The following is an 18,855-nucleotide window of genomic DNA, read 5'->3' on the forward strand; positions in this document are numbered from 1 at the left end:
CCAACTAAACCTTCTACCTTTTCTTAACTTGGCTCCACCCATCCAGTTCATGTCCCTATAACTGGGGGACTGCTGGTCACCCCTCCACTCTATGTCAGCAGGTGTGTGTGGAGCCCAAGCTCCCCTCCTTGGGGCAGAAGTACACAGAAGCAGGCATGCAGAGAATGAAAAAGAAGAAGGGGAGGGGGAGGGAAACGGGGCACACATATATATCTCAGCGGGGACATAAGATCCAGTGGAAAGGCCCAATTTAAACTTTTGTTGGAATTTAAAAGTTTGGATAATTTCATAGTTTGAAATACCCTACGGTGTAAATTGGTAGGCTTCAGGATAGTATGAACTCCTGCCCCAGCCCCAGGACCTGTTCTGCCCCCAAACATTTACAGAACACTCTGGGACCTGTGAAGACCTCTAGCCACCTCTCTTCCACTTTTCCCAAGCAGCCACTCCCACTAGGGCTTTCTGCTGGTCCCTGTGGGCCCCTGTTCTTTTGCCACAATCCCTTAGGGAAAGCTCCCTAAATGGGAACAAGCTGTGATACACCATGTCCTTCATCTGTTTCTGAGGAGGCTATGCCTCGAGAGAGTATAAGACACTTTCACTTAGCGGTATTTGAGCTGGGTTCTGGAAGTGCTTTGGAGATAAGGACAAAAAACTAAAAGGATAGTGGCTTCCAGTTCCAAGCCCTGGTACCCTGAGTTAACCAGGCAAACTTTGCTTTCATTTGTTAAAAAGGATCTGCACTCTAAAAAGAAAAAGAAAATGAGAAGACTGACCCAAATGACCTAAAAAAAAAACCCCTGAGAGTCAAGCCATGGAGATGAGGCATGTGTCTGTAGTCAGGTTCAGGATTCAGCTCTAGTAAATTATAATTTAGATCACTTCCTCTGAGTCTTCATGATCAAACTAGGGTCAAAAGAAACACATCTTCCTCCTGCCCTCTCAGGCCAATGGAACCTGCTGTTCTGAGCACAAAGGTTTCCGGTTTTAAAGCAGAAAAGCAAGGATAGGAGGGTTTCTGGGAAAGGAGGAACAAAGTGCCAAGAACCCCCCATAGAGACATTGGGAGAGAGACCAGTCTCAGGCCAGAGGGGTGGAGACACCTACCTTGACACCACCGTCCGACTTCTTGTTCAGTAGGCTTTTGGCAGCTGTGAAAACAAAAAGGAAAATCAAGTCTCCTGCATTGTACTCTCTCCCTAACCTGAAGTCTGGCAGCCGGATCCGCAAGAGTCCGCTGTGTCTGACAAGGGGGCCAGGAGTCTCCTGAAGCCCCTGGGAAAGGGCCCTCCTGGTAGCCTCAAAGCAAGAAGGGCATCTCAAGCTGCGTCAGACCCTCAGGGTGGCACCCTGGGATCTCTTCTGCCACGGAAGTGGGCTCAGCAGAAACAGGGACACACTGCACTTAGGAGGAGAAACCACATTCAATACTGGAGCTGCCTGGGGTACTAGGAACTCTGCCTTCAACAACTTCACCCAGGTCTGGAAGCAGAGTGCCAGGGTGAAAGGTGAGGGCTCCGTCCTTAGATGCCATGAAATTCCTCAGAACGGCCAAGCTGGAAGGATGCAAGACATCTCCTAAGAGCTCTTAAGAAACAAGAGTGTCACAGTTCACAAAGGAGACCAGACGTGAGGACAGACAGACACAGACACAGAGACCAGGACCACCTACAGGAGGGTTTTGCCAGGGGGTTGAAGCCTTGACTGGGCAGGTCCTTACCAGGCTTACTGGGTCCTATCTGCCCCTCTTTCCTCAGTCTACTCTCTGGACCCACTGAGCAGGAAGGAGTGGGCAGAATAATGAGGTATTAAACAGATTCTAGCCAGGCACAGGATGAGGCTCAAGGCTGATGAGCTTCGTGTAGGAAGGCTGGTGATGCCTGCTGGTCACCAAGGCCACAGGAAGGTAGCAGACAATGGATGGCAGAGTCTGGGAGGCACAGGGGGATGGAATCAGCTGTCTGATCCACCATGACAACTGGCTCTCCCGGTTGCTACCTGTATGACCTTGAGTGAGTTAACCTCCCTGAACTTCAGTTTCTTCATCTATAAAATGGGATAAAATAGGGCCTAGGTCACAGGACAGTGGTGAAGATCTAATGGGACCATGCATGAAAAGCACTAAGCAGAGTCCTTGACACATAGCAAGTACTCACTAAGTGTAAACCATTGTCACTGTTACTGCTGCCATTCTTCCCTTCAAGTGGCCATTCCTACCCTAGTTGGGTCCCATCTAAGACTAGGGATTTCTCCATCACAAGAATTCTGACGTCCCAGAAATGGCCTATGGTCCTATCTCCATGCGGGGGCGACTTAAAATTTATTTATTTTTTATGTGTTTACTACTATGCCCGACCACCTACTGTGTTAAGTGCTTTGTATACACCAGAGTTTTCAACCCTGGCTGCCCATTAGAATCACTTGGGGAGCTTAAAAAAATCATTATGCCTATCCCCTGCCTAGGATTCTGATTTTATTTGTCTGGGGTGGGGGGTGTCGGCATCAGGGTGTTTTACAAGCTGTCCTATATAGGCAGGGTTGAAAGCCTTCAACATACATGATCGGAATCATCGCCACATGATTTATTATCCCCACCGCAGAAATGAGGAAACTAAGGCTGGGAGGGCTGACATGACTTGTTCAGGATGTGGCAGGGCTATCATCCAAAACCAGGGATGGCTCTCTCTACAGCTTCTGCACTCTATAGCCTTTCAGACCTGGAGGCCTGCAAATGCCAGACTTCACAATTTTGAGAGGCATGGCTTCCTCTGTGGGGTCTGCCAACAGTGCTGACAAAGCCTAGTTCTAGCATTGGGCAGCTCCAGTCATGCCCGGGACTGTCTCTGGGGGCTCCCGCTGGCCTTCGCCCTCAGGCAGGCCAGGCTCTCAGCTGTCTGGAGGAAAGCCTCCTGCTGCCCAGCTCCACGTCCCCAGGCTATTGCCTCCTGAGAGTTGGCAAGCGCCCAGCATGCACGGCTGGTTAGGGGGCTCTGTGACACCAATGCGCTCGCAGATGCCAAGTTAGGTGGTCCGTCCGGCATGCCCATCTCAGCCCGCAAGCATGGGACTCGCCTCCCTGGTGAGTGGGCCTGGCATGCTGGCCCTCCTGGTGGGGTGGCAGGGAGCCGAGGCAGGCGGTCGGGGGACTCATGCCACGTACCTTGCCCGGCCAGGCCGGCGGCGCTCGCGGCAGGCGAGGCGGGGGCGGAGCTCTGCCTGCCAACTGAGGGGATACAATCTCTCAGTGCACAGAGCTGCCGCAAAGCCACAGGGGCCAGTCAGCAGCGAGCATGCCCCAGCACGAGGCGCGGGAACCGCTGGCCGCCCACGCACAGCAAGGCCCAGGCGGCGTGGCCAAGCCAGCCGAGCTGGGGGAGCGAAGGCGCCAGGGGCAGGCTGATGAGCAGGTGCAGCCAGCCCTGCAGCAGTCTGGGGATCTGAGAGGGCTGGGTTCGGTCAGGGTGTGGGGATTACCACAGCTCCAGCACCTGTCCCATAAGCACCTCAGGCGAGGGTCTAAAGCCTGAATCGGTGAGAGATGGTGTCCTTTCTGAGGCAGCCGGGCCCTCGCTTGAGGCTGTTGAGGAAACTGAGCCTCACCTTCAGACCTTCCCTCCTTAGGGGACTTACATGAGGATATTATCAGAGAGCCCTTTTCCTCTGGCCATATTCCAAACAGGAGGGACACTGGCACTCGGGGCCAGGGGCGGGTGCATGGCCCTTGTGCAGCTCGGTTCACTGATGGGCCCTAGCTGCCTATCCCTCTCTTATTCCTCTAGCTCCTTAGAGACACGGGTTGCTTGCCCTCTTCAAGGGAGGTAACCAGCTTTTCTCAGCCTGTATTTCAGTATTCTGAGGGTGAAGATGTCCAAGAAATGAACCTCAAGAAAGAAAACAAAGGCTGCTGAAGCAATACATTCTAGAAGCCCTGATTCCACTATTAGCTAACCTGCTAGAGTCTAGGGCTAAGCTGCACCCCCTATTTGGGGTAAACTCAGAAAATGGCCTAGCTCATGCCCAAAAAAACACACAGGTGCCCTTCCTTCTTGATTATACCTGGTGACACCATTTTCTGCAGCAGCTTTTAGAGACAGGCTCTATCCCCAGATGACCCAGAGTCATACTAGAGTGCTTGCAGCACTTTTTTGGGTCTCCTCTGACCCGGGGCAAAGTGAGCTCAAAGGCTAACAAGGTGTGGGCAGCAAGGACAGGAGGCTCTTTAGGGATGAGTGAAAGTACTTTGTCCTAACAGAGAGACCAATTTCCTGAAACCAGGATACCAATTTTCTGAAATGGGATGGGGGAGGGAGGTTGATGTGGAGGCCTTGGGACAGGGCACATGCTACTGATTTCCTGGTCTAGAAGAAACGCAGTGGCCTGTCTTCACATTTCTTCTACTCGGAGAGACAATAGATCACCATTCTAGGTCAGCACAGAAATGCCCTTGACCGTCCTCCAGAAAGCTCTCACACTGAGAAAGTAGAAGCTTCAAGTAATTGGAAGACAAGAAGCCTGATGTGGAACTACAGGTCCATCTCTGTTGGAGGCAGCCAAGCTGTGCTGTCCTGCTCTCATTTGTGAGAGTTGAATCCAGAACCAGAGTCTTCCCCTTATGGATATCTATATAAGAATGAGTCCCAAACCAGCAACACAGGGGATGGGCCTGAGGTGGGACACTTCCCTGGTTCACTTTCCAGTCCTGACCCCAGGTTCTCACTTGGGTAGAGCTCATGAAGACCCAGGACTTCCCATCTGCAGTATCCTCAGACTCAGGGCCCTTAGGTTATCCTGAATCAGCACAGACAAGCCCCTCCTGATCAAGGGGGCAACCCTGGCCCAGAGTGGCTGTCTACACAAGTGCTGCCACACAACTCTGTCTCCACATCAGCACAGGAAAGCAAGGGAAGGAATCTTGCTATGAGAACAAGAGAAAGGGTCTTCAGCCAAAACAGTGGGGCTGGGGGTTGCGAGGCTGTGGAGGCCGGAGGGGAAAAGGCAAGCTGGGAAGAGACCTTCTTTCTTCAGTTAAGTTCTGACATTAACCTTTTCCTCACAGAAAGCCACTGGGCTTCCCCACTGAGGGCAAACAATGATGGGGTTGGGTTGGGGTGGGGTGGAGTGTCTTGCATCTTAAAAAGACATGCCAAGTGTGATTTACAAATTACTGGTCCCAACTATCCCAATTTCTCAGGCAAATTTAAGCAAGTTGCTTTCCCTTCATCCTGCTGGTCTCTATTTCTTTACTTTTACACAACTAGTATCACAGAGCATATTTTAAGCACAGTCTCTACAAAATGTTTAAGCATCTGGAAAAATTTCTATTAGTCATCCCTACTTAGACACAATAAAGTAGAGATGGTCCCAGTAGGCAAATTAATGGTGGTGATTGAGAAGATTCACTACATCTCATCTCTTTCTTTTCCCCAGCACATTGTCCAATACCCTAGTGACTGGCTAAAAGCTTAAAGTGCTAAGAGTCTTTAGAGAATTAAATAAGAATCCCCAGGGACAAGGTAAATGGGAGGCTGGGCAGTTTACTCTTTGGGAGGGTTTAGGGAATAGAATTCGTAAATGTGAACCCAAGAGAAGTCCCCCAGAATCTCATGTAATAGGACCCAGCAGCAGCAGCCCCTCAAAACAGGGTCATCTTCATGTTGGTCAAGGTATTGCCTGAGACACCCACCACTGGGATGGCAACACCCTGTTCTGACCCACTCACCTCAGTGGAATTAAAGTGCACGGCTGGGAAAACATACCTGAGAAGTTTCTGGAGACAAGCATGGTCGTGAGGATGGCACCCTGGGGAAAGAAGAAGGGCCTGTCAATTCAGCTGGAACTCTCGAAAAGCATAGCCTGGTCTCAGGCAGCGGGCAGCTGCTGTCCAGAGCCTCAAGGCCTCAGGTCTTTGGGGCTTCCCAACATGTACAACTTTCACAGCTCAGCTCCAGCCAGAAGGGGAACTTCCTTTTTGATGGGTTAGGACAGGCTTTTGTCCTGTCAAAAGCCATGATTCCAGGATGCTGGCAGCCTGGAAAGGCAAGACTCACCTTCAGTTTTCTCCGTGCATTGAACTTGCGCAAGCACTCCACAGTCTCTTGACGATGCATCATGGACGCCACCGTGGATCGTTGCTGGAACCCAAACAGACAGGCCTGTGAGCCCTCCTGCCAGGTCCTCTGCCCCTCACCCTAGTCCTAGCACTGTTGGCTCTGTGCTCAGCCACCCCTGAGTTGATCTGAAGATAAAATGAGGTCATAGATGTGAAATGCTTTTACAACAAAAGCACTATCCCAAATTCAAGGTTATATAAGGACAAAAATCCGAACATGAAAACATCACTGATAACTGATGCTAGATGAGGAGGGTGCATGAGACAGCACTCTCCCCTTCCTTGGGAAATGGGAGGCTACGGAATGGAAGAGAGTATCCTGTGTGTTGTGATCCTCATGCAGTAACTCCTTCAGCAACTGCTGGCTGAGCACGTACTGCACTCCTGAGCAGTGAGAGAACAGGCAGTGTTCCTGCTCTCTACAGAGAATGTTCATCCCTTCCAAGAGCCCCTCTCATCACACCCCCACAAGGACCTGAAAGCTGATCTGAGAAGCTAAGGGTCTTCACCTTGAAGTATCAATTCTTTTCATCATTTTGGATGGTAATTTCTCTTCAGTGTATCACTGCTAACTTCCTTCCTCCTTAAAGAGTCCACTGGAAATGATTTACAATTATGATGATTTACAATGATTTCCTTGATAACTCAGGATCATCAATACAAGCATCAATTATTATGTAATATTTTAATAGAGTGATGTCCTCAGGAGCTACTGAGTTATATAGGATGGTGGAGGGTGGGGCCTATGAGAATGACTCCCAGGACATAGTATAATCCCCAGTTCTTGAGTATCTGTTTTAAGTTGCTCACTGCCCCCCTCCTCCCTTTGCTGTTGCTGTCTTGGCTAGTCTGCTAGAAAAATAAATCCCACAACATGCAGCCTGGTGCCCCTCCATGGGGCTGCCCCATAATCCTTCCCCTCATCCCTGGCCCATTCCTTTTCCTGGTTCCCAAAGCAAGTCTGCCAACCTCCTCTTCCCTTTCCTGAGTCTTATAACTTCACTTCCTCCTCCAAAGCATAAATTTTTCCACAAAGAGAAATGAGAGATCATCACACAAGAACTCCTTCAACTTCAGACCCCCATCCACAAAGTGATTTTCATCTGATTTCAACCTCTTTTTACTAGCCCAACCTTTGCTTCTTCAATTAGTCAATATTTTTAATCCTTTATTCTAGACTATATTCTTCTCTATACATTATACTCAAGCCTCTCCTTAAACAAAAATATAAAACTCCCCTGACTCATCATCTTCTGTATACAGTACCATTTCTTTCTCTCCTCACCCTCATTCCCTCTTCCCTCACTGAAGAAAGGGTTCAGTTTCTCACTCCACTGCCTCTGTCAGTGAAATAATGAAACAATGGCTTCTGATTGGTCAGAGTATATGGATTCTTCTCCATCTTTATCATGGACTCTCTGTGGCAGACCATCCCTTACTGAGACCTCGTTTCTTAGGATCTCCTGCTCCTGAACCTCCTTCGGCCACAGAAGTTCTCATTCCCAGCCCTCTTTGCTGGCTCCTCTAACTGTGTCTTTACTTGCTGGTGTTCAGTGGCCGTCTCTTTTCTTACCGAAGCAAATACAAGCCATAATGGGAATTCGATCAGCATAGAAACAATCCCATTTATTTCAACACCACCCACACAGAAATGACTGCAACCCACATTTCCAATTTTTAACTTCTTTTCTGATCTTTGGAACCACATTTCTAACCACCCATCTGATGTCTCCAGCTAGAGGTCCCCAGACACCACACTTGATATGTATAAAACTAACATCATCATCTTTTCTCACAAACTGGCTCTTCCTCTGGGTTTCCTCTGAGTCAGTGAATGGTACAACCCTCTGCTTATTACCAACTCAAAATCTGGCAGTCCCCATAGATACCTCTCTCCTTCACTCCCTAAATCCAACTGGTCACTAAATCCTTTTGATTCTGTCTACCAAATATCTCCCAAATCTGTCCACTCTTTGCCACACCACTCAGTCTCCTATCATTACCCTTAGCTAAGACCTCATCTGGTCTTGCTTAGACAATTACGACAGCTTCCTGAGCTCTCTGCCCCAGCCTCCTTTCTTCTTCAATTTCATTTTCTACAAAGCTTCCAAAGTGACCTTTATTAACTGTGTACTTCATTGCCTCTTTATTTTGTTGTAATTTATTGCCTTCAGATTTTATTTTTTTCTAAGCAATCTCTACACCCGACATAGATCTTGAACTTACAGCCCTGAGATCAAGAGTCACATGCTCCACTGACCAAGCCAGCCAGACGCCCCTTCGTTCCCTCTTTAAATCCCTTAAATGGTTCCCTGTGCTCTCAGAATAAAATCCAAACTCATTAGGCAGAGACTTGTATGTCATGGAATCTTTTTGGCCTTGTTCTCTTGCATTTTTGTAGGCATATCTTCATCTACAACCAAACTACTTAACATTCCTTAAACTTGCCACAATTTCCCATGGCCTTTCACCCTGGCCCATGCTAACCTCTGTCTTCAGGTTGTTATCCTGAGGAACTCCCAGCCAGCTGTCAAGAACCAGGACAGAGGTCACCTCCTCCATGCAGCCTTCAGTAACCTCACTACTCACCAGACAACAAGAGTTCCTGTGCACTCATTAGATTTTTTTATGTACTTGTCACATTGCAGAATGGCTGCTGTTTGAGTGCCTACGTCCCCAGATAATTTTTAAGATCTCTGGGGGGAAGGGACCATGCTTTACTCATCTTTTTATCTTCAGTACCCACACAGTGACTGGCACTGAAGAGGCACTCAGTAAACGCAGGAAAAGCAAATACATAAATGCACCATGGTTGTCAGGAGGCCTAACTGTACCAGATCCTCTTCTTTGTTTGAAAACAGATTTCAGGGGTGCCTGAGTGGCTCAATCAGTTGAGCGTCCAACTTGGGCTCGGGTCATGATCTCACAGCTTGTGGGTTCGAGCCCCGCATCGGGCTCTGTACTGACAGCTCAGAGCCTGGAGCCTTCTTTGGATTCTGTGTATCCCTCTCTCTCCTCCCCTCCCCCGCTTTCACTTGCACTCTCTCTCTCTCTCAAAAGTAAATAAAAATTAAAAAATATTAAAAAAAAAAAACAGATTTCAGCTTTATAGAAGTGTTCATGGAAAAAGAATATGTTGATCCACATTGACAGCCTGGAGGCTCTCCTAGCTTTATGACTGAACTTCAAGATGCTCTTTTTAACTGCCCAGAGGCCCCTTTTGTTTATTTGTTGGGTCTTGGTCACATTTCCATTAGAGTTGTGTGACAGCTGAGAGCTGAATATGCACCCTAAGCTTGGTAATTCACTTTGGGTTGTGCCAGCTGCTTTCTACCATCAACTCTCTAGAGTCTGCAAGGGTCAACCTAAGCTTTCATTCAAGATCAGAACTAAATCACACCTGACAAGTAAGTGGGGGAGAGACAGGTTGAAGCCAATTAGGCCACTGCCTCCTTGAATCCCTCCTGGGCCCCACCCAGTCCCCCTCCCTCTCTGCTGGGTCTTTGCTCAGGGCCCAGAATTATTCTCTGTTCATAAAAAGGAGGGTGAGGAGAGTACTATGGGCATATTGAGGGCTGACATCTCTGAGATCCTCCACCCCAGGCGAAGACACTTACGCAGACCCATGGATGCTTGAGAGCCTGGTCAGCTGTGATGCGCTTCGCAGGGTTTATGGTCAGCATCTGGTTGATTAAGTTCTTGGCTTCAGGAGTCACCGTGTCCCACTCTGGTGATGGGAACTAAGCAGGAAGAGGGAAAGGAGACATATGAAATCTGTGAGCCCCACACTCTGAAAGGGAGGCTCTGTCTTCGTCCCAACTCCTATAAATGGGATATTCTGTGCTATCTAAACCTCCCTGGCAGAGAGATGGAGAAGCCCTGGGGCATCCCAGCACCTGTGTCAAAACTTAAACACTAGGAGAGGAAGACAGAATCATGGTTAGAATGCCAGGATATCAGATCAGAGTGGGAAGGGGATTCCAGCAATCCCATCTTCTGGTTCAACCCCATCTTTTTCCTTACTAGAAAGAAACAGTGGCTCAACAATGTGCCCAAGGCTGCACTGCAGTGGAAGGAGCCATGACACTTCTTGTCCCTATGTTATGTACCACATCACACCTCTCAGGCCATTCTCTGCAAATAACGGATCAAAGAGCTTCCATGCGCTCCTCAATTTTATAACTACCAAGAAAGACTGTGCAAAAAAGTTGTTCCTGGGATAGGGTGTGGCAGGAATTGAGACCTGTATGCCCATCCTTGGGTCCTCAAAGTCCCCAGACACTCCCCATATCCCATGACATACTAAACATGTCCCCTCCTGTGGACAGAGCCCGAGGGTCATGAACAAACCAGTCCTTACATCATAGGCCCCAGCCTTGATCTGCTGATACAACTTGTGCTGATCCTCATCCCAGAAGGGAGGGTATCCCACCAGGAGGATATACAGGATGACCCCTACGAGACAGAACACAGGTCATCGGGGTCACTCACCTACTTCACTGAGGAACCAAGAAAAGCCACACAGGGCTCAGCCACGCAGAAAGTCAAGGTTATATCAGAGGTGGAAGTGGATGGCAGACGATAATGCTGTGCCACTAGCCCCCTCCTGCTATCCTTCGCTCCCAGTGTCACCGCCCACATCAGGGATTTCTTTAGGCATAAGCCATCCTCTAAGGCGTGGGTAAATCCCTCTTCAGGAAGGATGCAGTATAATCCAGGAAGTATTTGGGGAGGAGCGAGTGTTGAGAACAGCCATCCCAGGGGCACTAGAGCAAACACCGTGATTTCACACACACCAGACACTTGTGGGGCCCACGAGGAATAGCGATGCCTCTTTCTCACCATGACTGGAAGTTGAGGGCCCTTAACATCAAAAAGCTGAGAGTGTGGAATGGGCTTACCGCAGGCCCAGATATCCACAGGTTTTCCATAGGGATCTTTCCTCAAGACCTCAGGGGACAAGTAACCCGGGGTGCCAGCAAAACCTGTAGCAGAAGAGAGGGCAGAGGCACACTGAACCCACTTTCTCTCTCATTAAAACCACATCAGCAATTTCCCCGAGTCCCTTCTTATTCCTGCTGCTTTTGCTACATAAGCTCTCAGCACGTGGGCAGCAAGAGATGGCAGGCTGGGTTTCTTGTAGTGCCCAGAATAAAAATCAGAGGGCAACTCCGTGTGCCTACCAGGAGCTCCCATTCCTCCCCAGAGGCAGCAAGAATGCTGTGCTGACAACAGCTAGACTCACTGTACTGAGTCACGTAGGGCCAGGGGGACGCTCTGTACCCTCCCCCTTCTCCGGTCTCTGAGGAGACCAGGACCATTAAGGGTCTGGCTTCTAGTTCTGAAAGAGGAAAGCAGATCAGGAAGAGGAGGAAGGGCGGGGGCCACATTCCAGGAAGACAGGGTCACTCTTACCAAACCAAGCCTGCTGCTCTCCCTGTACTTCAATGGCTAGGCCAAAATCAGCCAGCTTGACGGCGGCACCCTTGCATTTACTCGCCAGCAGCAGGTTTTCAGGCTGTATAAGGAAAAAAAACCTTATGAGGCACCCACCCTCTGGCCCTGAGGAAGCCTTGTTTGGGTCCTCGCAGTACCACACCCTGGCACCAGGTGGCGCCTATGCTTCACAAGCAGAAGGCAAAGGGGGAGCCTGGGTAGTACCTTCAGGTCCCGGTGGACGATGTCATGCTGGTGGATGTGGTTAACACTCTCCAGGATCTGATGTATACAGTGGCTGTAAAAGCACAAGGAAAAGAAATGTCAGTGCAGGGTTAAACTACTCATCCACGACCACACACTACAGATTAAAGCATGTAAGTCTGGGTTACAGATTCACAGGCAATCACTGAACAATAGCTAAAACCTTGGACTCTGGACATCATCTAGTTCAACCTATTTTACAGAAGAAACTGAGGTCCAGGCATATTTACAGGTTTGTCCAGGGATTCCCACTAGATAATGGCAGAGGACAGACCAGAACAGAGTCCACCAGGCCTCCCTAGACTGCAAAGGCCCAATACAACCAGTCCATTTCCAGGAAATTGGGGACACTCCTGAGAAAGAGAGACCATCCAATCCCTTCCTTCTTTTTTCCCCCTATAGAAACTCTGTTCTCGGAGAAGAGACTTGTGGTGGCATCTTAGGAAAGCTAGTACAACTATACCTAAGTTGTTTTGTTGGAGGTACACTCACTCATTTAAACATTTATTGACAACCTACAGGCACTGTGCTTGGTAGCACACAGACTATAAAGATAAAACCCAGGACGCAGACACCTTTAAGAAATGATGTGCTTAACTACTGGGCATTTATCCAAGGGATACAGGTATGCTGTTTCTAAGGGACACTTGCACCCCAATGTTTATAGCAGCACTATCAACAATACCTAAAGTATGAAAAGAGCTCAAATGTCCATTGATGGATGAATGGATAAAGAAGATGTGGTATACATATACAATGGAGTATTATTCAGCAATCAAAAAGAATGAAATCTTGCCATTTGCAACCACGTGGATGGAACTAGTGGGCATTATGCTAAGTGAAATTAGTCAGAGAAAGACAAATATCATATGACTTCACTCATATGAGGACTTTAAGACACAAAACAGATGAACATAAGGGAAGGGAAGCAAAAATAATATAAAAACAGGGAGGGGGACAAAACAGAAGAGACTCTTAAATATAGAGAACAAATAGAGGGTTACTGGAGGGGTTGTGGGAGGGGGGATGGGCTAAATGGGTAAGGGGCTTTAAGGAATCTACTTATGAAATCATCGTTGCACTATATGCTAACAAATTTGGATGTAAATTAAAAAAGTAAAATTAAAAAAAAAAAGAAACGATGTGCTTAAGAAGGTTCCAAACAGGGCAACTGAGGAACATTTCTGGTGATGATTTTCCACAGAAAAAAAACAAACTAACCCAGAGTCACCTTCACCTACTATTTCTTTTCTTTCTTTTCTTTTTTTTTAAAATAAGGTCCACGCCCAACATGGGGCTTGTACTCAACGTGGGGCTTGAATACATGACCCTGAGACCTCAAGAGTCTCATGCTTTATCACTGGAGCCAGCCAGGCACTGCAACTGCTATTTCTTGAATCAGGCCGTCCACCTTCCAAAATATCCTGCCACACTTGCAGTCAAACTCCTGGCAGAGAGCATTGGTGATCTAGAGCAATGGTGAAAAGTGGGGGATGATTTTGCCCACAGGGGACATCTGGTAACGTATGGAGACATTGCTGGTTTTCACAAGCCATCCTCTAAGGTGTGGGTAAATCCCTTTTCAGCGGGGCGGGGGAGATGCTACTGGCATCTAGTGGGTAGAGCCCAGCGATACTTCTAAAATGCTACAATGCACAGGAGAGGCCCTCACAACAAAAAATTAACTGGTCCCAAACATCAGTAGTGTTGAAGTTGAGCCTAGAGAATGAGACCCCAGCCAGCCGGGAGGTACTACCAGGTATGCAGAGCAGGCTTGCAGAGTGTCCGGGAGTGCTGGTCTGATGTCCTGGACTTCTTATTCCTTCCTCTAAAATCTGATTCTGGGGCTTCCACAAGAGCCAAGGGGTCTTACCAGGCTCCTGGAGGCTGAGGCTCAGGCCTCCCTTCAGGACACAGCCCATGAGTAGGCCAAAGAGACTTCAAGACTGAGCTGAAGAGGCGAGTCTCCACAGAAATGTATAATTAGAACAGAGCCAGGCTAGCAGGGAGAGCCTTCTGGCCAAAAATGGCAAAAGTGCGAAGTGTCCCAGCAGAGCCAGGCCAAGCCCACTGGTACAGTCACACACAACCCCTCCCCTCCCCCTAGCCAGCTCTCCCTCCTCCCCGCCAGGCTCCCAGAGCTATCACCGCCTCCTCCTGCCCCAGAGTCTGGTCCTCCCCTGCTGGCACTGGAATTCATCTCCCCACTTGAGAATTTTTCCCCGAGGCCGAAGCATCTGAAGTTGATCAGCAAACGCTGGCCTCTCAGGGTTGAGAAATTTGTGAGGAAGCTGCACTCCCCCACTCTCCAGAGGCAGCCAGAGCTGCCACAAATGCCAGATAAACTGTAGGCAGGATGATCAAAACCAGGTTGTATGGACATCACCCTCAGAGAAATCTCAGGGCTGGGGGAGGAGCCAAGGCAGGAAATACAGGTCACACAAGCACCTAAGAGCTTTGTGGGCTTCCGTTGGGGGGGGGGGGGGGCGGGGGGCGGGGGTGAAGACTGAGGGATATGACCAAGGAACAGTCCTCCAGCCTGAGGAGCCCCACATCAGGGCTGGTCATGGTGGTCAAGAGGCTAAGTGATCCAGGATGGAATCTCTGCCAAGAAGGTTCCTGGTTGGATTATTAGCCCAGATGTTTACACTCCTTCAGAACACAAGCCATGTTTCCTCCATCTCTGGATCATTCCCAGGATGCCTTGCACACAGTAAAATTTGTCAAAGAAAAGAAGCAGGGTAGGGAGGGCCCTTGGGCAGGCTTGCAAGTACACAGTAGTGCAAAGAAAAGGTATTTCCAGAGTGAAAGGATAAAGGAGACTTGCAAATGCTTCGCAAAAACACAGATCTGGGAGTATTGAACTTTTAACTTCTAACATCACCTATCAAATGCAACCCAGGTCCAGCTTACAGAATCTCTGTCCAGATAAGAGCTCTTCTGATCTTCCCCAAAGACTATTCAAATAGGCAAAATGCCTGCCCCCCCTAACGTGGCCAAGACTCACACTGAACTCTAGGGCGCCCATCTCACCTGGCATCAGCTTCACTGTAGTACTCTCTGGCCACGATGTCTTCAAACAGCTCCCCGCCGGTAACACTGCAACCAACAGACAGAGAGAGTCAAAGGGGGTAGGTCAGTGTCAGTTGGCCAATACCAGCATCCAACAGGTAACAGGTCACACCAAGGAACAGCTTTTAAAGAAATCCAAACTCTACATGCATTTCATCTGAGAGCCCAGAACATGCTCGATCCTTCAATGACATGGGGCTTCACCTTGGGGTAATGTGGGCCCTCCTTTTCTCCAGCACATTGGTTCTATAACCTACAGATTAGTTAACACTCAGGCAAAGAAGAATATACAGAGATCTAGGAGAAAATAATCAATCTACTCAGAAAGTCATAGCTTTATTTGAGACCAATATGAATACTAAGATACACAGCTACCCAAGAAGGACAGACCTATTCTTAAAGTTGAAGAATAATGAGACCAAGGACACAGAGACCCAATCCTGAAAATACCAGAGAGGCATTTCCAGGAGGTAAAGAGCCACTTTTAAGATATTAAACCACAACCAAAGTGGAGGAGAGACCAATTGGAGTCCAGTTTATGACTAATAAAAGCCACCTTCAATTTCCCAGAATTTTTAAGGTCATGTGAAGAGCTGTATTCTATTTCTCCACTAAGGACAACACACCAAGAAACAAGAAAAAAGCATTTGCACAAGGTGTGCTGCTGAACAGAAATGCAAGAGTAATGCCATCCGGGGGTTCAGAGCCCTGGGGAGATACTGAGTGAGCAATGAGGTCCCCTGAGCAACCTGCCCATTACTAGAGGAAGTTCAAACTCAAACCCTTTCTTTTGGCTAAAGGAGAGGGACTCTCAGCAGAGGCTGAAGACCCAGTTTAGGTCTTTTTTCAAGCCTTCATCTTGAGCCAGCTGGAGGGAAAGGCCCCCACACCCTCAGAAAGTGGAACTTACAGGTCAAACACGAGGTAGTGAAACCCTTCTTCAGAAATACTGTCATGGAGGCGCACTGCAAGAGAGGAGATGGGGACAGAGATTAACAGAGAGAAACCTTGGAAACCTACTCCTCTCCTCTTCAGCAATCCCACCCGTGTCCCAGCCTGTCAGCCTCACTGGACGGTCTTCTGAAGGAGTGGCAGTAAGAAGTGGCGACATGCCCATCACCCCCCAAGACCAGGTGACACAGCCACAGAACAGAGAAACAACCAGACCCCAGGTCCAGTGCTCTGGCTGCCATCTCATACTGCCTCAAACGTAGGCAAGAGATAGAAGCTTTGTGGCTAAGAAATAAGACAGAAAAGCAGGAACCTTCCCAGAGGTGCTAGTCCCAGAGGAGGTGGTCCTGGGATATGATGCATGACAGTGTAACGTGGAGCAAGAGCAAGGACCACCTGGGGATGCTGACCGCAGAGGAACAAAGAATGACAAGATGGATGAGCCTGAGAGCTCTTTTACAGGAGTAGATGGGAAAAGGGGAGTTAAAGGCAAGGGGAAAAGCTGGAAAGGTAGAGTCCAGCAGGAAGGCACGTGAAGTGAGGCTAATGGATGGTAAGCATGGAAGGCAACATGCAAACTCAGGCAATGACAATAATAATTGTTTATTAAAGTGCTTATTACATGCCAGGCCTTGGGTTAGGCTCTTTGCATACATTATGTATTTCTACAAGCATTTATTGAGTGCCTACTATGTGTCAGATTCTGTGCTGGATGGTGGAATTTAGGGACATAGCAGCTGCCTCCGAGGAGTTTATTCTTCTGGACAACCACTCCCATTCTACAGATGAGGACGCTGGAGGCTCAGAGATGTTGTATCTTACCAAAGGCCAAAGATATAATAGGTCAAGATGTAAATCCAGCTCTTTCTGAGTCCAAAGACTGGTCTACACCACTGCTTCCTATAAGAGATGCAGTGTAGCCCACACAGCCAGGCAATAGAGCAATGGAGACTGTGAGAGAGACTACTCGCGAACGCACTTATGACAGCAGCATAGACGGGTCCAGGAGGCCACTGCAATGAGCAGACTAGGGCAACTCACCCACTGCAGGAAAAGGCTGGCAAGCAGAAGCCCTTCCCACTTCCCGCCTCCAGAGCTCCTGGGCAAAAAACCAATCTAATGTTTTCTGAGGTCTCCTTTTCAAGCTTCTGCCCACAAAGCCACCTGTGGCCTAAATGCCAACCCCTGAGCACCATTCTAATGCAAACACAAGGAGATGCTTTGGCTGAATGTCCCAGCTGCTCCCGTCCCTTCCCTCACCTGATCTCTCCTGATGAGGAACCTCTGTCTGACCCTTGCCAATCCTCGGGGGTTTCAGGAGCAACTCACAGAGCACGTTAGGAATGGCCTGACACCAAACCAGCCAGTGAAGATCTTGGATACACAGAAGTCATTGTGTTTCTTCCTTGGTGGCTCCATGTTGCCAACCACCCCAAATGACAGATTCCATTTCCAGTGTCAGACTGTTTCCTCAGGGCCAAGGGGCTTCCCTACATCCTCTCCCACCACAGCAAGATCAGCCAGAACATAAAATATAGGCACTTAGCCGTTACTACAGCTCTGTGGTTCTTCTCAGTTGACAAATGAGGACACAGACCTGCCAGAGCCAGATCCAGGGCCCAACAACTGTCATATCGCCTACTTTATTTGATCTGATCCGGTTACCCAAAGTTCTACCCCAAACTCAGTATCTCTGTGATTTACCAATGGGATCAAAGGCAGGTGGTACTACTAGGATCCCTCCTCCTCCAACTGTTCCCTCCTGTACTTGGGCAAACAAGCTCATACTTCTCTAGGCCCCCAGATGACAGAAGGAAGGAGCTACAGCCAGACCCGTTCTTCCCTCCCACGCTATTCAACCCAGGCGTGCTCAAGCGAGCTCCCCCAAAGCCCGGCCAGCCCCCTCCTCACTTGTGCTTCTCTGGTCTACGTTGGGGCTGCACACAAAGTCTTGCTGCAGCTGCTGCTCCCTTGCTTCCAAAAGGACTTTCCATTTAATTAAAAATTCACTATTAAAAAGCATTAAAGTGTGTAATACAAATAATCCCCTGGAAATCAGCTGTCCCAGAAGCTAAAGACCAGCTTCATTAGGGAGGTGACTAACAGTAGCAGGACAGTAAGCTAATAGTACAGCAGGTACGATGCTAACAACCACTCCCAGGGGAATCCTGCCACCCGGCCCTACCTCTCCCAGCCCCTGGCCCCTGTGCCTGCCTGTTAGACTAGCACAGCAGGGCTGAGAATGGGGCAGAAAGTACAGGCACCCATGCCCATGCTGAGATATGGAGGCACTGGCGCTTGCTCTTCTCCAGGAAGGCCACACACAGAGCCCAGGTGGGAGGAAGCAGGGGAGGGGAACCAGAAGAGAAGAGCAGTAATGGAAAATTAATCCAGCCCAGAGAATGGCTTTGATGTGTGCCCCAGAGCAAGGTACCACTGAGACAAGAAGGGACAGGTGCACAAGTCCCCATACCTGAACGAGATACTTTTTTTTCTCTTGCAAAGAAAATTAGGAGAATTGAGAACGAGGGAAAAACTTGACTGCACAACTCTAAGTGCCTCCCTAGCAGAATCTTGATAATAACGATCCAAGTTATAACAGCTAATATTTAGTTGGGCTGTTTCTATGTGCTAGACATTGTGCCAAGTGCTTCACATATGTTATGTTATTGAACTCTAAGAAAGGTACTTCCACTACCCCCATTTGACAGGCGAGAAGACTGAGGTTCCGAAAGGAACTCATCCAAGCTCATACTAAGTGGCAGAACTGAGACTTGAAACCAAAACAAACTGACATCAAGATTCTTGACATTGTAGAATTGCCTGCGAGGGAGTCACTTTTTCTGTCCTCTTAGGCTAAGGAGCTCCAACCTGTCCCCACTAACTCTGGCCATTCCGACCTGCTCCCCTCAAACAGGCATGGCTGAACAGGCCATGGATATGGCTGTGAGGAAGAGAAACCCAGCCATGCTACTGCAGAGCTTCCAGGCCAGTGGGGAAGACGGGTGTTAAACCAGCACTTA

At 48.8% G+C, this 18,855-nt stretch overlaps 1 protein-coding gene across 22 annotated transcripts in view; it reads right to left on the bottom strand.

The window, feature by feature from the left end:
* Window positions 1–18,855, bottom strand: part of CAMK2G (calcium/calmodulin dependent protein kinase II gamma) — a 56,524-nt gene that overhangs the window by 20,343 nt on the left and 17,326 nt on the right. For 10 of the 22 annotated variants that reach the window (XM_043598113.1, XM_043598105.1, XM_043598117.1 and 7 more), the window contains exons 4-13: window positions 15,792–15,846; window positions 14,843–14,908; window positions 11,771–11,843; window positions 11,525–11,627; window positions 11,011–11,094; window positions 10,470–10,564; window positions 9,727–9,849; window positions 6,048–6,131; window positions 5,757–5,799; window positions 1,108–1,151 (exon numbers count right to left, since the gene is read on the bottom strand). In XM_043598113.1, the coding sequence (XP_043454048.1) occupies window positions 1,108–1,151; window positions 5,757–5,799; window positions 6,048–6,131; window positions 9,727–9,849; window positions 10,470–10,564; window positions 11,011–11,094; window positions 11,525–11,627; window positions 11,771–11,843; window positions 14,843–14,908; window positions 15,792–15,846 (770 nt within the window). Of the gene's footprint in view, window positions 1–1,107; window positions 1,152–3,160; window positions 3,224–5,756; window positions 5,800–6,047; window positions 6,132–9,726; window positions 9,850–10,469; window positions 10,565–11,010; window positions 11,095–11,524; window positions 11,628–11,770; window positions 11,844–14,842; window positions 14,909–15,791; window positions 15,847–18,855 lie in introns of all 22 variants that reach the window. The other 12 variants (XM_043598109.1, XM_043598103.1, XM_043598095.1 and 9 more) reach the window with 3 other exon arrangements.

This window comes from Prionailurus bengalensis, chromosome D2, assembly GCF_016509475.1.
Source record: "Prionailurus bengalensis isolate Pbe53 chromosome D2, Fcat_Pben_1.1_paternal_pri, whole genome shotgun sequence".
Classification (NCBI taxonomy): Eukaryota; Metazoa; Chordata; class Mammalia; order Carnivora; family Felidae; genus Prionailurus; species Prionailurus bengalensis.